The 24,604-nt window shown below is 34.6% G+C and overlaps 2 protein-coding genes and 1 pseudogene across 3 annotated transcripts; 2 read left to right on the top strand and 1 right to left on the bottom strand.

The window, feature by feature from the left end:
* Positions 1–10,829: 10,829 nt before the first annotated feature.
* On the top strand, positions 10,830–13,736 carry LOC143630898 (homogentisate phytyltransferase 1, chloroplastic-like). Its single transcript, XM_077099789.1, has 11 exons — positions 10,830–10,967; positions 11,073–11,156; positions 11,783–11,857; positions 11,949–12,032; positions 12,138–12,230; positions 12,359–12,460; positions 12,542–12,634; positions 12,751–12,822; positions 12,912–13,007; positions 13,483–13,587; positions 13,695–13,736. The coding sequence occupies exons 1-11, from the start codon at positions 10,830–10,832 to the stop codon at positions 13,734–13,736; spliced, it is 984 nt and encodes a 327-aa protein (XP_076955904.1).
* Positions 13,737–17,643: 3,907 nt separating this feature from the next.
* LOC143630897 (glycosyltransferase BC10-like) lies at positions 17,644–20,421 on the top strand (annotated as a pseudogene). The gene is made up of 9 exons (XR_013153257.1): positions 17,644–18,032; positions 18,699–18,797; positions 18,868–18,968; positions 19,190–19,261; positions 19,348–19,438; positions 19,576–19,656; positions 19,984–20,043; positions 20,134–20,256; positions 20,344–20,421. The product of XR_013153257.1 is annotated as a glycosyltransferase BC10-like (transcript).
* A 518-nt stretch (positions 20,422–20,939) lies between these two features.
* Positions 20,940–23,730, bottom strand: LOC143630896 (oxysterol-binding protein-related protein 4C-like). Its single transcript, XM_077099788.1, has 5 exons — positions 23,548–23,730; positions 21,990–22,236; positions 21,528–21,915; positions 21,333–21,435; positions 20,940–21,251 (listed from the first exon to the last, which is right to left on the bottom strand). The coding sequence occupies exons 1-5, from the start codon at positions 23,728–23,730 to the stop codon at positions 20,988–20,990; spliced, it is 1,185 nt and encodes a 394-aa protein (XP_076955903.1). The 3' UTR covers positions 20,940–20,987.
* Between the last annotated feature and the right edge of the window lie 874 nt (positions 23,731–24,604).

The raw sequence follows: 24,604 nt of genomic DNA, 5'->3' as shown, positions 1-24,604 counted from the left end.
TTTATAAAACCGTAAGTTGGTAACATCTATTTATAATGCTAACATGATTTGACTAACAAGATATCAACCATAAAATATACTAGTTTAGGGCCTCCCAACACCCCGTAGCTCACATGTTACGCTGCTTGTTCGGGTAAGACAACAAGTGAGCCAACACATTCCATAGTTCACGGTTGGTTCTTAAATGTAATTAATTTGTTTCTTAAAAAAAGCATTCACTTAAAACTCCATATATAAAAGATAGCAACTAATAAATTAAAGGGACCGAAAATAAAGGGTTGTTCTAGGGGCAACCCACACCCCCTATACATTCCGTATAAAGCTTATACGGGGGGTTATATGGGGGCCTATACGCCCCGTATAGCCCTACACAGGGCATACAGGGAGCGTCCCTAGTAGGACCTAAAGTAAATAGCATAAGAATAAAGTAGGTAACTACACCCATTAAAAAAGAAAATGAATTATCGACCATATGACCTTTCAAAGCCACAAGAGTCTTCCAAAACCTTCGAGCTTTCTTTTCATGACAAATCTTAGTATCGTATGTGGTTGTAATGAGTTGAAGGGGATGCAAAGATCTTAACAGGTTATTTTTCATTAGATATTAATAAGAGTAATATGTGGTTTTCGTCCTTCTGGTTTGTCCAAATCTGCGGTTTTAGTCAAGTAGTTTCAAATCTGCGGTTTTCGTCCATACGGTTTCATTTCACTTGTAATTACCCTGCTAACCCTGTTAAGTCTGGTTGTTAAACATGTCAGCATGCCCCTCACGTGTGGGGCAGTTTTGTCATTTTTCTCCTCAAATAAACCCCAACCCTAATTCGCAAGCCCCTTCACGTGAGGGGCAGAGATGTATTTGGGAACGAAAAAGGACAAAATTGCCCCTCACGCGAGAGACATGCTGAAACGATCAGACTTAACGAAGTTAGCACGGTCGGGTTTAATTGCAAGTGAAATGAAACCATATGGACGAAAATCGTTGATTTGAAACTATGGACTAAACCACAGATATGGACAAACCACAAGGACAAAAAACCACATTTCACTCTATTAATAATTATAGATTTATAGGTGCAACTATTGAAAGAACAAATAATGCACGCATTGGTTCAAAAATCGTTGATATTTGGTTCAAACCGTTTCAAAATTCGCAGCGAGACAGTTTTTTGTATCGCGCGCTGTGATTTATGATAACATATTTTCTTATCAAAACATTCACAACGGAGGGTCTCAAATGGTCCTTTCTCTTGTGCTGTGGATCATTTTTATCTGTTGTATATATAGTGTGATTTGTGATTCCATTTTACATTATAATACTTGTTATCTTAATAAAAAATAATAATTGAAGGTAGCTAGTCTATCTTGCAAATGTAGATTAATATCGTGTTCAAATAATCTACTAAGTTAGATATTCCAGTTTTGCTTGACTTTCTCTATGTTAATAGTATATATTCGTTTTTTTTATTATCTAAGGGCTTGTAGCCTAGCTAGCAGTATTAAGGTATGTGAAAAATATGTTATTCTTCAAGTGATCGGGGTTCTAGTCCTACGATGGGTAAAGATCTAGATTTAAAAATAGGTTATAGGGTTTGTGAGTTAACCGATCTAGAAAAAATCAGTCCTATGAGTTTCTTTCACATATAATCCTTATAAACCTTATGTTACCATTATCGAGAAACTCTTAACTAAATCAATTAAAGTTGACATCCTTAGACATATGTGTAGTAGAGGATGGTGGGGGCGCCACACCATGCCAAATTAGCGAGTAACGACGCCAACACCATTGCACAGGCGCCAAATAGGAGCGCCAATCACTAGGGGTGAGCAAGATAAGGGTCAGACCCTTGAAACCCTTTTATCCGACTCGTAAAACCCTTAATTAGACCCGAATATATAATATGGGTCGGGTAAATGGTATTTAAATTTCACCTTAAAGGGTAAAAGGGTTTCAAGGGTCCGACCCTTTCTCAAACCCTTGACCCGTTTTAGTAGTTTCTAAATAGATATACATCAGATTCGCGATTAATCTGAAATGTAGGAGAGGATTGTATTTTATATATATGATTCATCATAAATTTCTTAACTACTAAAAAAAATAAAAATAAATTGCCATAGTACTGATTGGAAACATATATATATATAAATTACTAAATTGTTCTCTATATATAATTTGTGAATGTGACAATTATTATAACACGTTAAAACTATTATACATGGTCTTAGTATTTAATTCATAACTGAGTCATTAAAGCAGATTGAGTGATAGACTGATAGGCTATCAATGTATTATCTTTATAAGAACCATTTAAGATATATATTCTTTCTTTCTTTATTTTGTTGCTTCAACGATATGATGCTCACAGCTGTTAGATAATAGATAACAAGTCAGAAAAATGTCAACCATTCCACATGCCCAAATGGCCACCTTCTTCCTGTTGACCAAACAATATTCAATGATTTTGCATCTTTATAAGCATATTTTTATAATAGTCAAAACTATATATATGCGTTCTCTTGCCCTTTAGAACTTGAGATTTGGACATTCATGCATGGGCTAGCTTCTAACTGTTGGGATATATATGAAGATTTGGAGGCATCAAGTAGATTCGTTTGGTCACACGTAGGAATATTAATATTATCTTTTGAAGATATAACACGACCATTGGTGCACATCAGGCCTAACACATGCTAAATGTTGGATGGTTTTTCTCTGTAACCTTCATGTTTATCCAAATATTCATGACTGTCACACCAACTCGAACCGGATAAACTCTTAAACTAGTGTAAGAGTTCAAACAATAGTGGTACTATCGAAGATGAAAGCACGAGAGTTCGAGATAGAACTGATGTTTTGGTGCTTAAAATAACGATGTTTGTTTGTTTATTTATTTCTATAGTGGGATTTGTCGCTCATCCATCATTGTTACTCAGTAAATAGTCGTCGGTGATACTCGTTTTGCTAAGAAACGGATATAAATCATATAATCAATTGATTTATTTTTTTATTTTCATTTTCCTATGTATTTCTTACGCATCTGCTAAATTAAAGTTTGCAACTCTTTTTTTTTGTTAGAAATTGCGACGCTATTCCAACACATGTGCTTCTTGTCGCTATCTTGTTTGATTATATTACAAACGGTGGGTTTCTCTTTTTCATAAGAATGTTGTTGAAAAGGTGTAGGAAATAACGTTCGTTGAAAACACGTAGGAATAACGAACACGTAGGAATTTTTCGTACGATAAGTGCCCCTTATCTAGTAGTGCAACCTGTGAAAACTGAAAACACACAATTAAAATAGAGTATAATCATTTAACTTATATTAAGTGTATAACTTATATCATTCAACACTAATTATACCCAAAAGACCCTATTAATATGAACAAAGTCTTTGCCATCGCAGATTCATCTGGATAATCAGGGGGCTTTGCTTCTATTATTATGAACAAAGTCTTTCCTCTAGGGGCCAGATTTGAATCCAACTAGTGTATGCCATTAAAAAAAGGAGAACACACTCTTCTAGGATCAAACTTGGGTAAGAAAAGGCTAGTAAGTATTATAACCCTTTTGAGAGAAATATTGCTACCACTTAAGCTAATACCGCTCAAAAACAAATGTGAACAAAGTTACACTAGTATCTTGACTTTTAACACACACAAGATCCTTATCATGTCATCTAACTTCAAGACTCACACAATGAATGCTGAAACACACCGAAAATACTTTAGACGACTTATAGATTTTTCACCACTTTTGTGGTCACCTTCAGCAACTAAACAAACTCTAAAGTGTGAAAATATTGCTTGTCGTCGCGCTATTATATAAAATCTAATGGATTTCTAGTGGTAGCAGAGTTACTTTGCATATTATCTACAAAATCAATTAAATTTATCAAATTTGTTCAGTTTTGGTTAGTTTTAAAAATAAAATGCAGCACAACTTAATTCATTTGATTGATCCCTACAATAAAAGGTCATGGACTTTTATATATGCCACTAATAAATAATAGTGTTGAAAAGAATATATTCCTAAATCATATTTCATCTCATCTCATCATCATCATCATCATCATCATCATCATCATCGTACTCAGTATATCCCACCAATAGCAATGCTATGGTAGGGTCTGAGGAGGGTAAGATGTAGACAGCCTTATCTCTATCCCATAGGGATAGAGAGGCTGCTTCCGGTGAGACCCCCGGCTCGATAGTAGTTTTGAATCAAGCCTTGGACATAAGACACATAACACTCAATCATCGGGACACCGGCTGATTGGTGCATGTGCCCTTGTCTTTCGGCTATCAACGCCACCACATGATGCCTGATTAACCTTCCGTCACTTTTAACGTTATTTTCACGTGATTAGTAAAATAACGTCAAAATTAGTGCAATTTTACTTTTGCCCACCCAAGGGTTCACACATATATACATTATATGTGCGCACCGCAAGCAGGGCGTTTCATCTTCCCATTTAGTTTACTATATATATGTAGCAAGACTCTAGGTTAACTTCACACAAATACATTAGCAACATATAAGGAGTTATGGAAGAATGTAGATCATGGAGGAGAGTTCAACTGAGCCAAGGATGAATTGCCGGCAGCGATCGAGCTAGTAATGGCGTGCATGCATGAATAGCATTGTCGGCAATCTTTTCTTGGCTATGCTGAAGTCTCTTCTATTCAGACAATGCCTTGTTGTTCAAGCTACTTGCATTATTTCTTGTTTTAACTCTAAACATATACTCCCTCTGTCCCATAAAAATGTTCATATTTCTATTTTATTTGTTTTATTACAAATGCTTACTTTCAAAATTTATTAGTCAATATCCAAGTTACCCTTAAACACACACAACTAGTATTAATAAACAGTATTGATGGACCCAATTTACAAGGGTATTATCGTTATTTGGCAAGCAAAAAAAGTAATCATTCAATCTACCTTGAATTTTGTGTTTTTCAAATCATGACACTTAAAGAGGGACGGAGGAAGTATTATACAGGGTCTTTCCACAATTCCACTATTGACCATTATTATTCTTATTCTTTGTGTACTTCAGGTTCTCTTTCTCTTAGTCGTAAATTAGGCACTATATGTTTTGTGACCGATTGCGACCTGTTTTCCTTCACAAATTTTTTTGGTCGAAAATTTGTTGAGCAACCATGTTTTCAAACTGAAATCATTTTGCGACGGAAACACCCGTTTCTATATATCCATTTTGAGTTTTGACTAATTTGCAATAGTTCTTACATGTCACGTTTTTTTTTCTTACGAACTGTAGAGGTTACACCATAAATGGGTGGACCAAGAGTCATGTCACGAACACGATGAACCTACAAACAAGTAACCCACAAGTATAACTACAACAATAGTACACAATTGTTGGCTCGGATCAAGTGTTATGTGCAAGGTGTAATGTCCGGGACACCAATATAAGTCACCATTTGTTCAAATACGATGACAGGATCCATCACTCTTGGACGGGCTCACAACATAACGAACTTAGATAGTGACTGGTCCGTAAGGGGACTACAAGGTACCAAACTCAATCTAATAGGTATAAATACCCGATGCATGTCAACCATTATGAGGCGATCGTTGACATCATCTTCACCACTCTCATTCGCAAAAAGCCTCTTGTGAACCCTACTAATTGTCATGCGAAAAGGTAGTCTGAGAAGAAACTCACTCTCACTCTCTTTGGCGAGCCCAGTCGGTGTTTTCTTTTGCAAGAATTAGACCGATCGATGTTAGCAGTCTTCTCCATATAAGCCAATTTGATTCAGCATCAAGACCGGTGCTAATCCTCGAAGCTTCACGAATATTCTATCATTTGTGAATGAATGTAGAAAAATTGCACTAATTAAATGTTTTTGAAAAATATGAAAATTGGGATAAATTTGTAAATTCTGGGTTTCGGTGTCAAATATTCACATTAGTAACACTTGAGGGACTTAAGTTGCAACTTTAACAAACATAGTTTCTTAAGGCTTAAAATATTTTTTTTCACTACAAAAAACGTATTTCACCAACAATAGATCACTCATAAACCATGGAAAACAAATCGTGGTAATACCTTTATTGACGTATACCGATGGAATTTACCTAAGCACATCAACGGCGATTCAAAGGTTGTTAACATGACGGTATCACTGACTATATTCTCTCACTATTCACCAATAGATTACCGAAAAATTACTTCTTATGTAGTTAAATTATTTTTTTAAATACGAGCATTGCTGTCTTTCTATAAATGTAAATAACACGCACTTGTAATAGTGTTATTCGACGCGGGTATGACATGATAAGTATTACAAACGTTTAAAGAGAGACCTAAATATTATAAAAGATTGAAACGTAATTTGTAGCCTTAAATCAATGGCAAACAAACAAGTTTGGATGGATAAGTCGATCATGAAAGACAGCCAATATTGATTTTTTTCTTCTATACATCATCAATACAACTTTTCACAACAAATAACAACAGCCTTTTTGCACTACTCGTGGCCTAATTTTAATAATTATTTTTTTAGAAGAAATGAAATCTATGCTCATTGATTCAGCTCTACAGGCTTCATCTTTTACAAAATCTCCATTGGTGACAACTGCAGTTTCTTGTGGTAATTAAGGGCTCTTCAATATAATTTTAAAATATAGCTTCATACGTGATACATAACCATGCTATATTCATTTCTCGCTTTAAATGCATTTGGTTTCATCTGTGTCGAGTCTAACGGATCATGAATAGTAACATTATGACCTGCAATTATTTAACGGCTTAGTTTTTGCTATTCAAGAATTGAAGGGCTAGCGATACAACTAACTTTTTTCCCGTCAGCCATCTATTTCGATGTAAACACTATTCTCATTTAAGAAATTTTGGATAATTGGATATCAATCATACCCAGTGGATCCCGCCAATAACAAGCTATAAGTAGGGTCTGGAGAGGGTGGGATGTAGGCACACCGTACCTCTATCCAATAAAATAGAGAGGTGACTTCCAGAGAGGTAGAAGTTACAAGGGTTGATGTGTCGAAAACCATAAACTCGAAATTGAATATTCTGCAAGTTCTTAATTACTGAACCGTTACAGCAAACATGTTACAAAAATTCAACATAATTGTAACAATTTTCGTCATCTGTTTTAATCTATTGTGTTTTAGATTTGGAATAGAGTCCATTATCTATTTGGTGATATGAATAATCATGACAATCTTTGTGTTGTCTACTAATTTTACTTTTTATAAAACAATCTTGAAATGAAAAGCAAACTTTTTAGTTAAGAAAATATGATATATCCATGTGGGCTAATCTTTGTTTTGTTATTGTTGCAGATAATCTAGACCTGTGACTTCTAAACCATTGTGACCCATGTTACGTGATCGACCGTTAAAAGATGATATACCTTAATGCAGTTCATGTGGCAGTAATCGCTTTATTGGGCTTTTGAAATTCAAGTATTGTAGTTGATTTTCTTTTCTTCATGGTTATTTGTGGTGTGGAAATTTTGACCCATCTTGTAATTTTGGCTGTGCAATTAGCTGAAAGGTGAGCGAGTTGAAAATCATCCCAAAGTAGATTTTCAATGCATACAATCTCTACTAGAAATGTTATCAGTTTCTATTGGTGTTTGACAATTTTGTTGAGAAATTTAAGTTTTTTGTTTGAAATCTTTTATGTAAAATTATGCAGGCACGTAATGATCTTCTGCTACTTTTTTAGATTTGGGAACAGGAACCCATTTGTGTTATCGAAATTGTTTTACAGCAACCCATTTGTGTTCTAAAAAGAGGAGTTGAATTCTAGCTTATTGTGTGACATTTTTTTTTTGTTAATATGAGAATTAAATGACATACATTAACTTTATTTTTGGTTTAAGAAAACACCTAAACAAATTTCAATTGATGCTTGATTCATGAAATCATTTGATCACCTTTAAAGTCCAGTATGTCTTTTACCAACTTCCCAACATTATTATTTAAAAGTAACTTGAACCATAAACAGCAATTACATAGCCTATTAACCTTAGTTATTTGATGAAGCACTCTTTAACATATTTTGTTTGTTTTTAAACTGGTTTAAAACTATGATCAAGTTTTTATTTATTTTTTTTTAAACTATTCTAGATATTTTAATATTATCATGTATTTACACATTCTGGCTCTTTTTAAACAAATAATAATGCTCTCTGTAGAATACAAAGAAAAAAAATATTATGTTATTATGACATTAAAATGCCCATCCACCGGACGGGTATAAACTAGTTTGTTTTTGTTTCCAAGCATATAATTAATCTTTTTCGTTGGAAAGTAATAGATAGAATATATTAGTTAGAGTTAATTACAATTAGATGGAATATATTAATGTTGTTCACTTACAATTATTAATTTATTATATTAACTTGTCAATTTGTCATATGAATAAATTAAAGTTTGAATTTGCGTCATTCGGATGAAACCAAAAAAACCCTGTAAAATCAACAAGTTTACTCATTTTTAACCTCACTTGCTTCATCTCATTTTTAATATGTGAGCGTTAAAGCTTTTAACATTTTAACCCATCTTGTCTTTAACGCTCTTAACCCATGAAGGGAGTGTGTAACATTTGTCAAACTTTAAAGGCCTGGACGTTAAGGTATACCCCAAAGCCTTATAATTTATTAACACCTTACATGCCTTTTTTAAACCTAGGAGCGAAAGTGGGTCAGTATTTTGTCGATCCAGTCGTGAAGTATCCTTGCGTGAAAATATTCTTTGGTGTTTGTCGGTACAGATTACGTCGGTCTATGGTGATGCATTAGTAGTAGCGGCTGTTCATTCGTCAGTGAAGTCTTTACCCACATCCTATCTCTCACAAACCTTCACCAACGACGCCTATCTTCACCTACGGATAAAATTCGTGCCATCCGAAGTGAAAATTCACCCTATTTTGTATGGTATGTACGCAAAGTCATGTGATTGTGTTTGAAAACTAGATTAAAAATATATAATAGTAACGTACGTATGCAGTATGTATGCTTGTGTCGACTTACTTGCAGCAGAAAAGATCAAACCTACAGTTGTCATGAAGAATTTTCTTTTAAACAAAAAGGTAAAACGATAAATTGTGCAGAAATCAAGCTGACAAAGTAATAAGTGATTATTAAAGAATACGTATATAATCAAATGATGATCTACGAAACTTCATTTACGTACATTCATGTATATATACATATATATCATATGTGGACTGAGTTTTCAACTTAGTAATTATAAATACATAGTTATATTAATATTAATATTAATTAATAATATTTATTGCATAGCTTGTTCCAAGGAAGCAGGAACGTACATGAACCAAATCTAAAATACACGTGAAGATGATCAAGTTTGGGATGATAATAATAAACAAAATTATCAGTATAGGTATCTTCCTAGGTCTTTCTGCAATATATATATATATATATATATATACTTTCAAATGTAAAGAACATAAACAACAGAAAATATTTCTCTATGTTTAATAATTAATAAACAATTTAAATGTTAAAAGGTCAAAACAAGCCTACGTTTTCTTTTCTCAATAACAATTGTATGGGAACTTTAATTATCATATCAATATTTTATTTTAACTTTGTGTTACTAAGTATTATATGAGTTTAATAGTATACTTACATTTCAAGTATATTTTTTAAACTGCATACTCAATTGAATATCATAATATAGGTGAGTCAAATCAATGACACGTACATTTCAATATTAGAGTTTTAAGTTTTTCTTTTTCTTCTATGGTTTGATCATTTTAATCATTTAAGCTCAATCCTCAAACTTTTAATCAATTGGGTCACTAAGGAATTAGGTTTCGCTCCGGCTACAACGCTGCCTTCCTTTTGTAAACTTCTGCCGAAGATAATCAAATGGGACGCAAACCAATGAAATTTCATTGAGTTGAGTTTATCAAACTTTTGAAGAGCTAGTGTAACAATCAATTATTTATTTATTTATTTTTAACATAATGTAATATATGTTATGATCATCATATAAAAAAAATTTAATTTATCTATGAGTTATATTACGTGTAACATTTTGATTGCTACAAATGTAACATGCGAAACAACGTTTTACACATAGTACACTCGTAGGTAAATTAATTTTTTTATTGTTTAGCTTACATGTGTTGATAATAATGTATATATATTACATTGTGTTAAAATATTAAAATAAAAAAAAGGAAGTAAATAACTAAATCAAATCCTTCTAGCTTTTCTTGCATAGACATAACTACTCTTTGGCATTTACATTTTTGATGAGTCATTTTTAAGAAAATAAAAACCAATATTGCTTATTTTAAGAAAAGAAGACCAATACCATAAAAATAACATTAATTTTGTTACTTATTTTATAAGAAAAGAAGTGTTAGATGGTAACCCAAGCAACCTAGAAGCACAAAACAATGATAAAAGGCCGTCTCGATCGCTGTACGGTAACACCCATCTAAAGCATTTATTCAAGCAAAAACACTTATGGCAACTCAAGCCATTAAATCTCTTGCGACGACCAGTTTGAATTCGTCGCGTAAACTCCTGATAGCTTCAGGTAATCTTCTAGCTTGAAATTAGCCCCCTTTAATTTTCTTTATTCGCAATGAATTGTTTGCAAATAATTAATTAAAAGACTAGCAGCGCAGCTTATTTCCGTATGTTTATTTTCACTAGGAACAAGATATTCCTTTGCAACATGTAACGAGAAGAAAAGTTACACCACTGTGAAATTTGAAGGAAAGCGCCACAACTGTCTAATGCAAAATGTTAACCGACACGTTGTGCTTTGTCGATCACATAGTGTGAAGAACATGGTGACTGCGGCATGTGTATCGAATAAGTATCCTATTGATAGGACTAGAGAATCAGTTACTAATTTGGTAGAAAATGCACTCAATGCAATGGATGTTTTGTTCAGGTTTTCAAGGCCTTACGCAGCAATAGCAACGGTTAGATTATAATTTATAAATTCTTAGTTACATTATAATGAAATAAAAATGGTTCACTTACGATCGAGTACCTAAACTGATTCTTATATTAAGTTGATGTCGTAGGTTCTTAGTGTGATTTCGACATCTCTTCTGGCTGTCGAAAGGCTGTCGGATCTCTCTCCGTTGTTCTACATCAAAGTATTTCAGGTAATTATATGGTGATCAATCAACTTCCACTACAAGACTAATATCCGTCTGTGAAGGTGGTTACCGACAGAAATCGTCGGTAGTCTGTCGAATTAGGACATGGTAACGGATTTCCGACAGACTAATTACCAAAAGTCAATAATTAGCGACGAAGTACCGGCAACTTTAATACTATCATGATTTCGTAGACAAACGGTTTTTCCAACGGGTCATCTATACACACACCGTAATATTTACATTGTTTCAAAAGGTCGTCTGTATAGAGGTCGGACGACCGTTACATTGAAAAAATATTTCACAGTCTGAACATCTATGGTCAGAACGGCTGTAGTCCGAATATATTAGCCAGACGACCGTTTGAGCAGCAATCTTTAAAGTTGGTCAACCCCCCCCCACCCCCACCAAGAAAAAAAAATCTAAAATATGGTCCAAACGGTCGTACAAATATTGTTCAAATGATCGTTCTCACCCAAAAATTCAAAACTTAACTTTTTTTTTTCTGTCTAAACTACCCTCTAAGTGTTTTGGGAAGCGAAATCAAATGAGGTGGTGTAGCTATAACATAACCATCTTCCAACAAACTAGTGACGCAATAATGACTAGTATTATGAAATACTGTTTTCCAGGCTATAGTTGGAGGCGTTTTTATGCAGATATATGTTTGTGGTTTCAATCAGATATGCGACATAGAAATCGACAAGGTATACACATACGTCGTAATTATAATTGTGCATATGCTCTTCGTCGCACATCAGCACATGTTATGATAATATTGTGATATTGTTCGATCAGATTAACAAGCCTTATCTTCCATTGGCTTCCGGAGAGTTAGCTATGAAAACCGCCATCATTGTGACTGCATTATCAGCCATCATGGTAACCAACTAAACTTAGCTTTTGATATACAAAATCTCATCACAAAATGAAATACCGTCACAAATGTCACGCTTCCGCCACTAATGTATCTTCTTATGTATGTAGAGTTTGTCGATCGTGTTGATATCCGGTTCCAGACCGCTATTTTGTGGTCTCTTTGATTGGTTTTTGGTTGGAACAGCGTACTCCGCAAATGTGGTAATTCATAGTTATTATTATTTGATTTATCATTTATTTTAAGTTTATTTGTTGGTGTCCTTTTTTATCTCTTGTTTAAATGTTAAGATAGTTATTGACGTTTTATTATTCTTTTATCAATTTTTCAGTTACCACTTTTACGATGGAAGAGGTTTCCTTACACCGCGGTTTTGTACATGATAAACTCGCGGGCACTAGCCATACCATTTGGATATTACGTACATGCAAAGGTACATACATTAGGCCACAATTTAAGGTCATAAATTATATAATTAAACACTACTTAATTGTATTTTAATATGCATGTATAGAACGCTATTCGTGGAGGAGTTGTTCTATCAAGGCGTCACTTTTTTTCAATTGCCATGCTTATGGTATTCTCAGTTGTTCTGATATTGTTTAAGGTGAGTGATTAAACACCCAAAGGTCATGTGTTCCAAGTCCTCGAAAGTAAAAGAATTTTATCTTTTAAAAAAATGTATTTCGAAGGAGTAAGATTTTTTTTGCTTGGATTCGATAGGACATTCCTGACATAAAAGGAGATGAGATGCATGGAATAAAATCACTTGCTTCTCAAATCGGTCCAGAACGAGTACGTTGTAAACTATATCTTTTATCTGACCTTAAACTCTAAACCTTAAACCCTAAATCAAATTAGTTGAATCGAGTGATCGTTTGTAGATGTTTTGGAGTTGCATTTGGCTTCTTGGAATGGCTTATGGTGTCTCTATTCTCGTTGGCGCAACCTCATCCTCAACACTGAGTAAATACATGACGGTAATAATTTCAAAAATAGTGTTGCTAAATAGATCTCATAGTTTCACTAGAGGTCAATCGATTGAATTAGTGCGAGAACAAAGTAATATTGATTGTATACTGCCAGAAAAATAGTTGGTATTTGCAATAGCTCGATCGCAAATAGGCTTTATTCGTAACTAAATATATAGTGGGAGGAAGCTGTGGCTGAATCTTCTTTTGCGACAGATTTACGACAGTTTTGTGACTGGATAGCAACGCTTTTTTGTGGTTGGTGACGGATTTACTATGCTATTTAGAAATATAAATTTTTGAAATTTTGTGATCGAATTTAAAAGATTGAAATTTGTGACTGTTTTACGACTGAATCTGTTGTGGTCACTACGTTGCGACCGTTTAAACTAAGTTGTTACTTTATTTCCAAGACAAAATTAGCGACAGAAATTGACTAAAACAAGTTACTGATCTATGTATTTAACCCTTGGATTAACAATAGGTATTAGGACATTTTGCGACTGTTTCGACACTTTGGGTACGAGCGAAATCAGTGGATTTGAAGAACATGACGTCCGTATCATCAATGTACTTATTTCTTTGGAAGGTAAATGAGGTCATTGTGGTTACTATTGTTTTAGTTATAACTTTCTGGTTGAAATGGCCAAATGCTAATAAAAACCCTAAATTTTTCTTTAACCTTTTGTTTTGCAGCTCTTTTATGTTGAATACTTGCTTCTTCCGCTCGTTAGATGAACCACAAGAGCGAAAGCTTAACTGTCGTGTGAAGAATCTTCGTTGTAACTCAGTTAGCATTTTGTATAATCTAGCAACAAATTGTTTGATAGAAGTGATTGATGTCATCACTCTATTTGATTAAAAATTGTGATAACCTAGGTTTTTGACACCGCAGTTTCGGTTAAAAAATGGGATTATCGCCCGTCACCTTGAATGAAATGGGCATGTTATAACCGTTGGAAATCAGGCCCAGAAACATGAACATATTTAATCTAAACCAAGATTGACTCTTTATTTTTTAATTATTGGGACGATTTACATAGTCCTAACCATCTATTTATATTAAATCACTCATACTAATTCTACTCAAACTCATACAAATAAACTAAAGAGATCATTTTAAGAAACATTCAAAACTAAAACACGTTCACTTAACTCTTTCAACTTTCTCTTTCAAATCGTTTCAAGATTAAATTTCGACAATAACAATATCATTTGGTAACCGGTGTGGCGGTGTGAATAAGACGAGCCACTAAATTTGAAAGTTATTGTTTCAAATTTTTGAGACAGAATTAAGTTTTAATTAAAGTAATTGTTGAGGTTTGATTGCCACCATTAATAAGAGAAATATATAAGCAAGCCAAAGTCAATGACATAGGAAATTTGCCCAAGATTTTAATGGAAAGATATGGTTGCATCCTTAAAATCAGCAAGTCAGATTGTCAATCAGGTAAAATGCATGTGCATGGTATAAATGATAATGGTTATAATATAAAAGTGATCATGTATAGTTTATATTAATTCAAATAACAAAATAGAAGTAAAATGAAAATATGTATCAAAGATGAAATCTGGATGACAAATTTCCAATGTCCCAAAGGCAATGGCAACCAAACATGAATACATAATAATAAAAAACAATATGTTCTTTCATTCATGGCATCTTGCATTGATACATTACCTTACCGTTTCATTCATATGTCACGTCAAGTTTCATTCATTTAACTACAAATGAAAGAATGCTCAGTACATAAGTATCTGTTGGTGGTTTCTCGGTGAAGGTAGAACACGTCAATAATCCCTCGCTAAAGGTTTGTGGGTTTAGGGACGTGACGTGATTGATGTCACCAAGTGAAATGATGGATCCTCAACGAAACTCACTCACATTTTCTATGAAACTCGAAGGTTCTTTTTTTCTTTTTCAATTAATTGTTCAGTGGTATAATCGTGATAGGAGGCGGTAGGCGGTGGGGTTCGGGCCAAAACACTTTATCTTAATCCGTTGCTATAAAATAACTAAACCGTCGGACCCACATCGCTAATTCGTCGGGGCGATGGGTTAAGAGTTTTGTCAGATATGTCAGGTTTATGTTTTAGTTTCATCGGATTGTACCATGTTTCGTTGGATCCACATCTCTTCCATCAGAGCCGACAAAACATTCTGACACGTGGCGTGCTTGAACAGGTTATCGCGTTTCGTCGGAGGCTGGTGTGCTTCAGTCAGATCCGACGCAACCTGATGGCTATTTTGGGTATTGCCGTTTAGTTCAAAAGCATGGCTTAAGTTGGAAAGGATTCGTCGAATTGATTATTTTTAGGATATTCCATTTAAATTATTATATTGGCTCAAAGTTATGAATGTAAATGGGGCGGGTACTCCGATGGCTAATGTGATTCCGTCCGACCCGACGCAACCTGATGGCTATTTTGGGTATTAGTTCAAAAGCATAACCAAAGCTGGAAAGGGGTTGGTCAAATTGGTTATTTTGGGATTTTCCCTTAAAATTATTGTATGGGCTCAAAGTTACGAATGTAAATGGGACCGACACTCGTAATCTCAGTTTCAAACCCGGTTGTAAAATTATGTCTCATACCTGACCTATATCCGCAGGTATTTGTCGGGTGACTACTCGTCAGGCATCAGGCGTACCCGCTCAAAGTACTCGTGCACGTAAGCAATTCAGTCTTACTTGATTAAAGCGGATGTTAGATTTGCATATCATGTATAAGTTATCAAACTCATAATAATAACGATTGCTGGTTGGTGATGTTAAATTTCTTTTTCTTCGAGTTTTTGGGTTAAAGTCATCGATGCCTATTTTAACCATTTCAATTTCATATTGTTTACAAAAGAAATGACGTCCTCTAAAGTGAATAATAACCAAACCAATTGCATTTAATATATTTCTCAATGTGTCTCCGATTATGTATCCACAAATCAACAGTTCCAGAAATCTCTCCTTCAAACATGTGGTTGTTGTCGTTTTTTTTGCTCATCCAGCGTGTTTGTCCTCCAATCAAATAACATCAACTAGCCCAGATAGGTCATAGACGAGCTTAACAAGTAGATCACCCAAATGAGTCTATTGAACAAAAACAAGTCATCAAGACAAGTTTGTAAACAAATCGTCCCAAATATTATATTTTTTCATGTTTCTTAAGGGTTAAAAATGGTAAATAGGGTACCCATGTGTCCAATAGATGTGTATAAAAAAACCAGTTTGGGGCCGGTTCATGGTAAACCGACCCGTACCGGTTTGATAAGGAAATCGGTTTCACCCAAACCGGTTCATGAACCGACCTAAACTGCCGGTTTTGATACCATACTACCGGTTCCCCCTATGAATAACCAAACTAGTTTTAAAACCTAACCGGTTTGGCGAAAACCGGTTCTAAACCGGGCCGAACCGACCTAGACAGGTCGGCCTCTCTTGCAATAAACCGGTTTATAAATCGAATCGGTTCGAGTCAAACCGGTTTTATACACCTCTAATGTCCAAGATGCTACATGTGGTTGGTAGTGGGTTTGATCATCATCACCTTTGAAACACAAATGGGTGACAACCAATGACTTACTTATAAACATGATGTCAGAAGTATGAACAATGAAGTAATAAACCCAAAATGAGACCAAATCAAGTGGAAGTGGTTTGGTTTGGTTCTTATAGACAGTGGTCCATTACTATTTAATCTTAACTATCACTACAATATAATATAATATGACCCACATTTAGCCGGCAGAATTGTTCTTGTGCTTTGGGCTCTGTAAACTCACTAATCCAAAACCACCAATCATATTATTAATCTTTCATTCATCACCCAGACCCAGATCTTAACGCCCATTTTAAAGATCTTGTTTTCTTCAAGAAAACATCTATTTTTTAATTAATTAGGGTTTCAACAGCTCAATTAGGTATGAATCAGATTCAATTCTTATAAAGATTTGATTTTTTTCATCTGGGCTTTGCTCAATTCCTATAAAGATTCAACTGGGTTTTGCTCAATTTGTAAAAAAGATTCACCATTGTTAAACTGGTTTGTGTTCTTGATTAATATAAAGATTTGATTTTTTTCATCTGGGTGTTGCTCAATTCTTATAAAGATTTGATTTTTTCATCTGGGTTTTGCTCAATTTGTAAAAAAGATTAGCCATTGTTAAACTGGTTTGTGTTCTTGATTAATATAAAGATTTGATTTTTTCATCTGGGTTTTGCTCAATTCCTATAAAGATTCAATTTTTTCATCTGGGTCTTGCTCAATTTGTAAAAAAGATTGACCATTGTTAAACTGGTTAATGTTCTTGATTAATATAATTATAAAGATTTGATTTTTTTTTCATCTGGGTTTTGCTCAACTTTTAAAGAGAAGGTTAATTTGATTATATATAAATTATATATGCAATGTCTGAATTAGGAACTGGATTTGGTTGTTAAAGTGTTTTTAAGTTTTATGTTATTTCTTTATATTCTATTGCTGACCTGAATGGCTGAATCTAACTGTCTGTTATATAACTGTTTGGATCTTGAGTTTTAATAATATAGCTGTCACACTTAATAAATTTAGTAAGATATTTGATATTTCTTGTCTGCAGGTGGTTGGACATTATTCAATTATTCAATACTATTATAAAGTTTGATATTTCATTGATGTAAACGCGCGATGAGTGGTCTTAACATTTAGGCGAGCACATGAAAGACATGCCTTCTCCGCCTCGTCATCGAGCTCGATTAAAGAAGCCAACTTGGATTATCATATTCTTATCATTTGTTTGTGTTTTCTTTATTTTTGCCTATGTTTATCCACTTCAAAACTCAGGTGCGTGCTATATTATTTTGTCTTCGAGTTGTAACACGTTGTATAGCTGGCTTCCGCCCCCCTGCAAGAGAATTAAGTGATGCTGAGACTGCTTCGCGTGTTATTATTAAAAATGTTTTGGATATACCATCGATTGAATCGAGTAATCCCAAGATTGCGTTTATGTTTATGAGCCCGGGATCGTTACCGTTCGAGTTGTTGTGGGAAAAATTCTTTGAGGTATCTTGTGGTTTATAATCGAATAAGAATGTGAGTATTAGCATAACCTGTAACAACTAGCGGTGTTGATTTCTGACACGAGACTTGCGTGTTTGGGTCAGTTTCTGGTAGAACCTGTGAACTTGTTTAGCTAAACAGGCCTAGTTGAGGTCAACTTGGTGGGTTCACGGGTTGACCCGTTTAATACGTTTGGGCTAGTTTTTGGTTAAACCCTTGAAAACGTTTAGCTAAAAAGATTGTGTTCGGGTTAACTTGGCGGTTGCGTGGGTTGACCTGTTTAACACGCTTATTTGAATAAATTTAAAAGGATATATGTTTATGTTATAACTTAAGCTTATTGGGTTTTACTTGCCAAAGTTTAAAAGATAGAAGACAAATTAACATCATGTTTTTGAGTTAAAAAAAATTATTTATATATTTTTGAACATTTGTTTATAAAGTTATTGTATTAATATGCAAAAAATAAATAAAATTTTCTTGTTAAATGGATCGTGTTCGGGTTCGTGTGTCTAACACGATTTTCAGGTTCGTGTCGGGTTCAGCCCGCCAACCCATGAGCACAACCTATTTAACACCCATAGTACTTTATTATTGGCCCTTAAACTGAAATATGTCATTTAGAATCATTTACTTAATTTGAACAGTTATTTTTTTGTGTGATTTTAGGGGCATGAAGGTAGATTTTCGGTTCATATTCATGCATCTAGAGAAAAACCCGTACATACTAGTCGATATTTCGTTAATCGTGAAATTCGCAGTGGCAAGGTTTGTTATGCTTTTGGTTGTTAACTACATGAACTTAATTTCTCCAATTTCTAACTAAACTATTTTGCAGGTAGATTGGGGGAAAATTTCCATGGTTGACGCAGAAAAACGACTTCTTGCAAATGCAGTTAAAGATCCAGACAATCGTCATTTTGTATTACTTTCCGATAGGTAATAAGTCAAAAGTAGTAATTTTTCAATGCACATTGAAACGCGTCGGGCTGGTTTGGGCCAACCCGCGAGCACTTTTTGATTTGTGTTTAATTTCATTTTGAGAAACTTTCAGCCCGTTTCCATTAGAGACCCGTTTGACCCGCTTTTATTTTAGCTAAAAAAATTAGTTTTGACCGTTTGACCGTGAATTATAATATTCTTGTTCTTTTACGTTTCAGCTGTGTGCCATTGCGTGATTTTGATTATGTGTACAATTATCTTATGTACACAAACGTCAGCTTTATCGACAGGTATGAACACTTTGACTTTGGAAGTCAAACACCTTTCCTCTTAACTTCTTAGTTCTTAATCACATACATTTTTATTGTTTTTTTAGCTTTGATGATCCGGGTCCACATGGAAGTAGTCGATACTCAGACCATATGTTACCTGAAGTGGAGAAGAAATTCTTTAGGAAGGGTGCACAGGTATTTGTTTTTAGGATTTCAAGCTCTAAACTTTATCATATTTTGCATATTTTAAACATTGGTTATTTTTCAAAAAGTTTAATGATTTTAGACACCATCTGTAATTTGTTTGAAGTTTTTATTTTAAATTTGTGCAGTGGTTCACGATGAAACGTCAACACGCAATCATAGTTATGGCTGATAATCTCTACTACAGCAAATTCAGAGATTATTGCAGAGTAAGTATGATTTCTTTTCTTGTGATCTTTGTGAATTTTTATGCAAAAATGGCGTTTTTTCGTACCCTTTTTCGCACATCGAGAGTTTTTTGTTAATGTTGTAAAAGTTGGGTCTTCACTGTCTTAAATAACAATTTCAAATGGCTGAAATTGAAAAAAAAAAGTTGAATTGATTTTGAGACAGTAAATTCAATATAATTTTGTTGATCTAATATTTAATATTTGAAAGAAAATCTAACTACACAGATTTGTTTAACTTGTTCATATACCAATATAAGTTCCATTAAAGATGATTTAGTTTAATTTGATTTGATTTTGATTTTGCAGCCAGGTATGGACGGGCGCAATTGCTATGCGGATGAACATTATTTGCCAACTTTTTTCCATGTGTGTAAGCTTATTTAACTTCAACAAGTTTGGTAGAAAATATTTGAACTTTTATCAAGTTTTTTTTTTTTTTTTAATTTCGATATTCAGATGCTTGATCCAAACGGGATAGCAAACTGGTCAGTAACACACGTCGATTGGTCTGAAGGAAAATGGCATCCGAAATCTTACAACAAGCACGACATCTCATACCAGCTAATCAAAAATATATCGGTATGATTATGTTAAACAAAGATGAAAACAACTCATAACACCATAATGTTTTGATTTTATCATGTTTTGGTTGTTTTATTCTTGCAGTCGATTACCCAGAGTGTTCATGTTACAAGTGACGCAAAGTTATGTCTTTTTGTTCTTGATCTCTGTTGTGTTTACTAATTATGGATTATTGTTAAAAGATATTTAAACTCTGCAGAAGAAAACTATGGTCATGCCTTGTATGTGGAACGGGATCAACCGACCATGTTACTTGTTTGCAAGAAAATTTTACCCGAGACCCAAGACCGCATGATCGATCTTTTCACGAATCTAACGTTGTTTTGAGTACGAAAACATATGGTGGTGATTTTTATTATGATTTTTGGGTCAAATCAAACCCGTTAGATTTTGGTTCGGTTTGACACATTTTCACATTGTTGTGAAGTTCTTAAAACAGTCGAAGCTCATATGAGTCGGCATTGTGAATAGACGTTCGGAAACCGCTGTTTATCAAGTGATTTTGTTTGGCCAAGTATTTAAGGCCGCACGTGTACTTTATCTATTTTGAGAGTTCAATGTTAAAGCCATTGCAAAGGCTCAGCTTTTGTAACCATCTAATTTCATGGTTATTAGTTATAACTTATTTTTTTACCATATGAACAAAAACTTACAGACCCCACCAATGCCTTGCTAACCAACATTATTTTGTTTACAAACGAATACCAATTATATAATTAAAAAATGAGTTAGAAAGGAACAATGATTGGAGCGGGAGGTAGTTTTAAATTTCTCGGTTTAACCTCCCAATCCGAGTCACCGTTTTCCTTAGAACCGGATAATACAAAATGTTTTGGAACCCAATTTTCACCTTTTAACTTCCTTTGTCTTGCCATTTGTCTCTCATTTTCTTCAATGGCTATCTTTGCATCATTTGCTTTATCCCACTTCTTGTTCAATATTCCTTCATTAACTTTTCCCCATACGACAGCCGATTCACTCACGCACAATCCCTGTTCCACGCACACATTCGTTTAATTGTAACAAAAAAATAATTATATTTTCTTTTCAAATGTAGAAGTTTAAGTTTATACCTCCGAATCCTTGACAACAGGTGTTTTCAGTGATGTAATCAAGTCATTCGCCTTATAAATCAATGTCGTTTTTCCATCTCTAACATCCTTAATCGCCACAGTCCTGTGTAAAGAACAAAATTGTCACACATGTAAACATAATTCATTCAAAACTTATTTAATATGTTATCATCTTATAATCATTCAAGCTTATACCTATCCCAATGACCATTGATCTCATAAACGGTCTTCATATTCGGTAAAGATACAATCTTTCCTCTAACCGACCTGTAATTTCCTTTTCTTCCAAGAAAAGAATTGCCCTTATAACACAAATGCGCTTCAAGCCCGGTTTCTTGACACTTAATCGTGACATTTCCCAACCACTCAACATCAGGCACAGGAAGAAACTTTATAACAAGATTTGGTGAATTCATAACATAAGTTTCAGCCTTGTTCACTAGCTTTAACTCTCGTTTACCAAGAACCCGAGTTTCAATGCAGGTACCTTGAAATTTAGGGATTGCATATTGACACATTGTGATTTCAATGTTGTCTTTCTCATTTGTAGCATAAAGAGCACTCACAGGTGGATGATGTGCAAGAAACAGCAGGAAGAATAAAACATTAAAACACATGACAAAGTCAAACAACAGTCAACGGATCAACCATCTGTTACCTGTTCGAGTAGCACGTTTAGGTTGCCTCGTGAGACATGGTGAGTTTCGCCAAGAACGGGATTATAAGGAGCTACACCGAACATTAGTGGTCTAACGGTGGATATGCTCCAAGCAACAACTGATGTGAATCTTTCGAGTGGTGTCTCACCATTTGTACATTTGCTAAGTATTTCATTGTTGACACAATATATTGATTCTCCATAACATTGAAGCTGTGATTTGGGGATGTTGAAGATGGCTGGTAACTGAAATGGACCATAATATTATTGAACATTTATTCATTAGGAAAATATATAAATAAATAAATAAATGGACATGTTCAAGAAAATGACACTTGTGTTTTGAGATAAAGCATGAGTCGGTTATTATCTTATAAGGAGCTCGTTCAATACATAACCAATTTTAAGCACAGAGTTGCAAGATTCGAAAAATTGGCATAACTCAATGAATTTGAAAGAACAAGGCCAAAATTTATAATAAATTCTGGTGTTCAGATCATTAGACCTGGAGTTGCAAACGAGCCGAGCCCGAGCTTGACTCTTTTTAATTTACGAGCGCTCAAGATCGGCTCGTGAGTCGTTTTTTCAAGCTCATGCTCGGCTCGTTTATTATTAAATTAATTAAATATATAAATTTTATATTACCTTTTATATATTTTTTGAGAAAAACCTTACGAGCCTAACATAAATGAAGTGGACGTCTTCAAGAAATAGACACATGTGTTTCGAGATAATGCACAAAATTGATCAAAAACACCAAATTTTCACTCAAATAATTGACATAATTAGACTGCATTTGATACCTTACGAAACGATACCTTACGAACCGAACCACACAAGACCTTGTTCATGTTTGTCCATTACACCTTTATTGGACAAGCGAACGGTTCACAAAATTCTTAAATTTCTTGTTCGTGTTCATTCATTAAGAAAACGAACTTGTTCATGAGCAGTTCAAGAACACACAAAAGAAATGTATTATTGGCTAACCGAAAATGGTCAATGTCAACAGTTCAGTCACACTAACAACTACCAAGTTTGTGTTGATGTTTTTTCTTAACATTCAAATTCAATTATTCATATGTTAATTTTACATATAACTTAATAACACGATAATCATACATATATTTGTTTTATAGTTAACAATTTAGCTTAAATTTATATGAAAATATTAGAAAAGTCATAAAAAGAATTAAAAACGTTTAACAAACATAAACAAGCATAAATGATCGCAATTGAACGATCATCGCCTCGTGTCCGCTCATTTAGTTGACCAAACAAACATAAACAGGCCTCCAGCCAAGCAGTTTGTCGAACGTTCGGTTCAATGACTATAAAGCATCAACTACTTCTAGGTCAAAAGTCAACAAAACTTTAAATAGCAGTTTGTTGCCCGTTTGCCGGTCACTTTATTGTAATTGTTTTGATTTTAATGTGAAATAGCAGTTCATTTAATAGGAGTGAAACCTAACAATAGATATACAGTAAATAACTAAACTAAACATAAATAGATATAAAAACAAATTCAACAATTCAATTACAAATAAATAAACATACCGAGAAGCGAGTAAGATCAGATCCAGGCCATACATTCTTCAAGAGACTAAACACGCGCTGCAGCAAATTCGGTGCTCTGTAATCGTTACCGGCGTCAGAGTCTAACGATAACGGCGACGTTAACACGGCGGTGAAGTCTTCTTCTTCTTCGTCTTGGTTTTGATTCACCTGACTGACTTCCATTGTTGCAGGATTATAATAAATTGAAGACCGAATTAGAGTAAATGAATTAAATCGTATGGTTTTAGTTATAAAATGAAAACGTGATGATCGAATAAGAAGTTAAGCTGAGGCTTTAAGGATGTGAAAGATGACGATGGCGGAGAATATTTGACAATGGCACGCAAACGAAGCATTTAATTTAATTTCAAAAAAGAAAATTGCACAAATGGTTCCTATGGTTTGACCATTTTGCAAGTTTGGTGCTTATATTTGTAAAGTAGCAAACTTAGTTTAAGGTGCTGTTTGTTTTTGCAGACATAAACTGTCTGCAAGCTGATTTCATCTGTTTTCATGTCTGCAACTGAAGATGTGGTCTGAAGATCTGCAAGCTGAAAATATAAGACTGTTTGTTTTTATAAGCTGATACTGTCTGCATAACTGTCAAACTTATCTCACAAGATAGAAGTCATTTATTCAAGTTACATCTAGTTTTTAGTCTTTGCTTGCCATGCCGATTTGGTTTTGGTGGGTGGTGGAAGGTGGTGGTGGTGGATGGTGGTAGTGGCGGCGGACGGTGGGTAGTGGCGGTGGATGGTGGTGGTGGACAATGGGTGGTGGTGATGGATGGTTTTGGTTGGTGGTGGACGGTGGTGGTGATGGATGGTGGTGGTGGTGGGTGATGGATGGTGGTGGTGGCGGTGATGGATGGTGGTGGTGGTGATGGATGGTGGTGGTGATGGATGGTGGGTGGTGGACGGTGGTGGTGATGGATGGTGGTGGTGGTGGCGGACGGTGGTGGTGATGGATGGTGGTGGTGGTGGCGGACGGTGGTGGTGATGGATGGTGGGTGGTGGACGGTGGTGGTGATGGATGGTGGTGGTGGTGGCGGACGGTG

This window comes from Bidens hawaiensis, unplaced genomic scaffold, assembly GCF_021521415.1.
Source record: "Bidens hawaiensis isolate Kalapana, Puna unplaced genomic scaffold, B.hawaiensis_p1.1 tig00005851_1, whole genome shotgun sequence".
In the NCBI taxonomy this organism is placed as follows: domain Eukaryota; kingdom Viridiplantae; phylum Streptophyta; class Magnoliopsida; order Asterales; family Asteraceae; genus Bidens; species Bidens hawaiensis.
The sequence above is the reverse complement of the archived record's forward strand: the minus strand, read 5'-3'. Positions and strand labels throughout refer to the sequence as shown.

Excerpts from the sequence above, each read along its gene's own strand:
- LOC143630898 (XM_077099789.1), top strand. The coding sequence starts at position 10,830 with ATGGTGACTGCGGCATGTGTATCGAATAAGTATCCTATTGATAGGACT. Across the intron at positions 12,635-12,750 it reads TTGTTCTGATATTGTTTAAG|GACATTCCTGACATAAAAGG; the intron begins GTGAGTGATTAA and ends TGGATTCGATAG. Across the intron at positions 13,008-13,482 it reads CACTGAGTAAATACATGACG|GTATTAGGACATTTTGCGAC; the intron begins GTAATAATTTCA and ends GATTAACAATAG.
- LOC143630896 (XM_077099788.1), bottom strand. The coding sequence starts at position 23,730 with ATGGAAGTCAGTCAGGTGAATCAAAACCAAGACGAAGAAGAAGAAGAC. Across the intron at positions 21,436-21,527 it reads ATCAATGGTCATTGGGATAG|GACTGTGGCGATTAAGGATG; the intron begins GTATAAGCTTGA and ends TTCTTTACACAG. Across the intron at positions 21,252-21,332 it reads CTGTTGTCAAGGATTCGGAG|GGATTGTGCGTGAGTGAATC; the intron begins GTATAAACTTAA and ends TGCGTGGAACAG.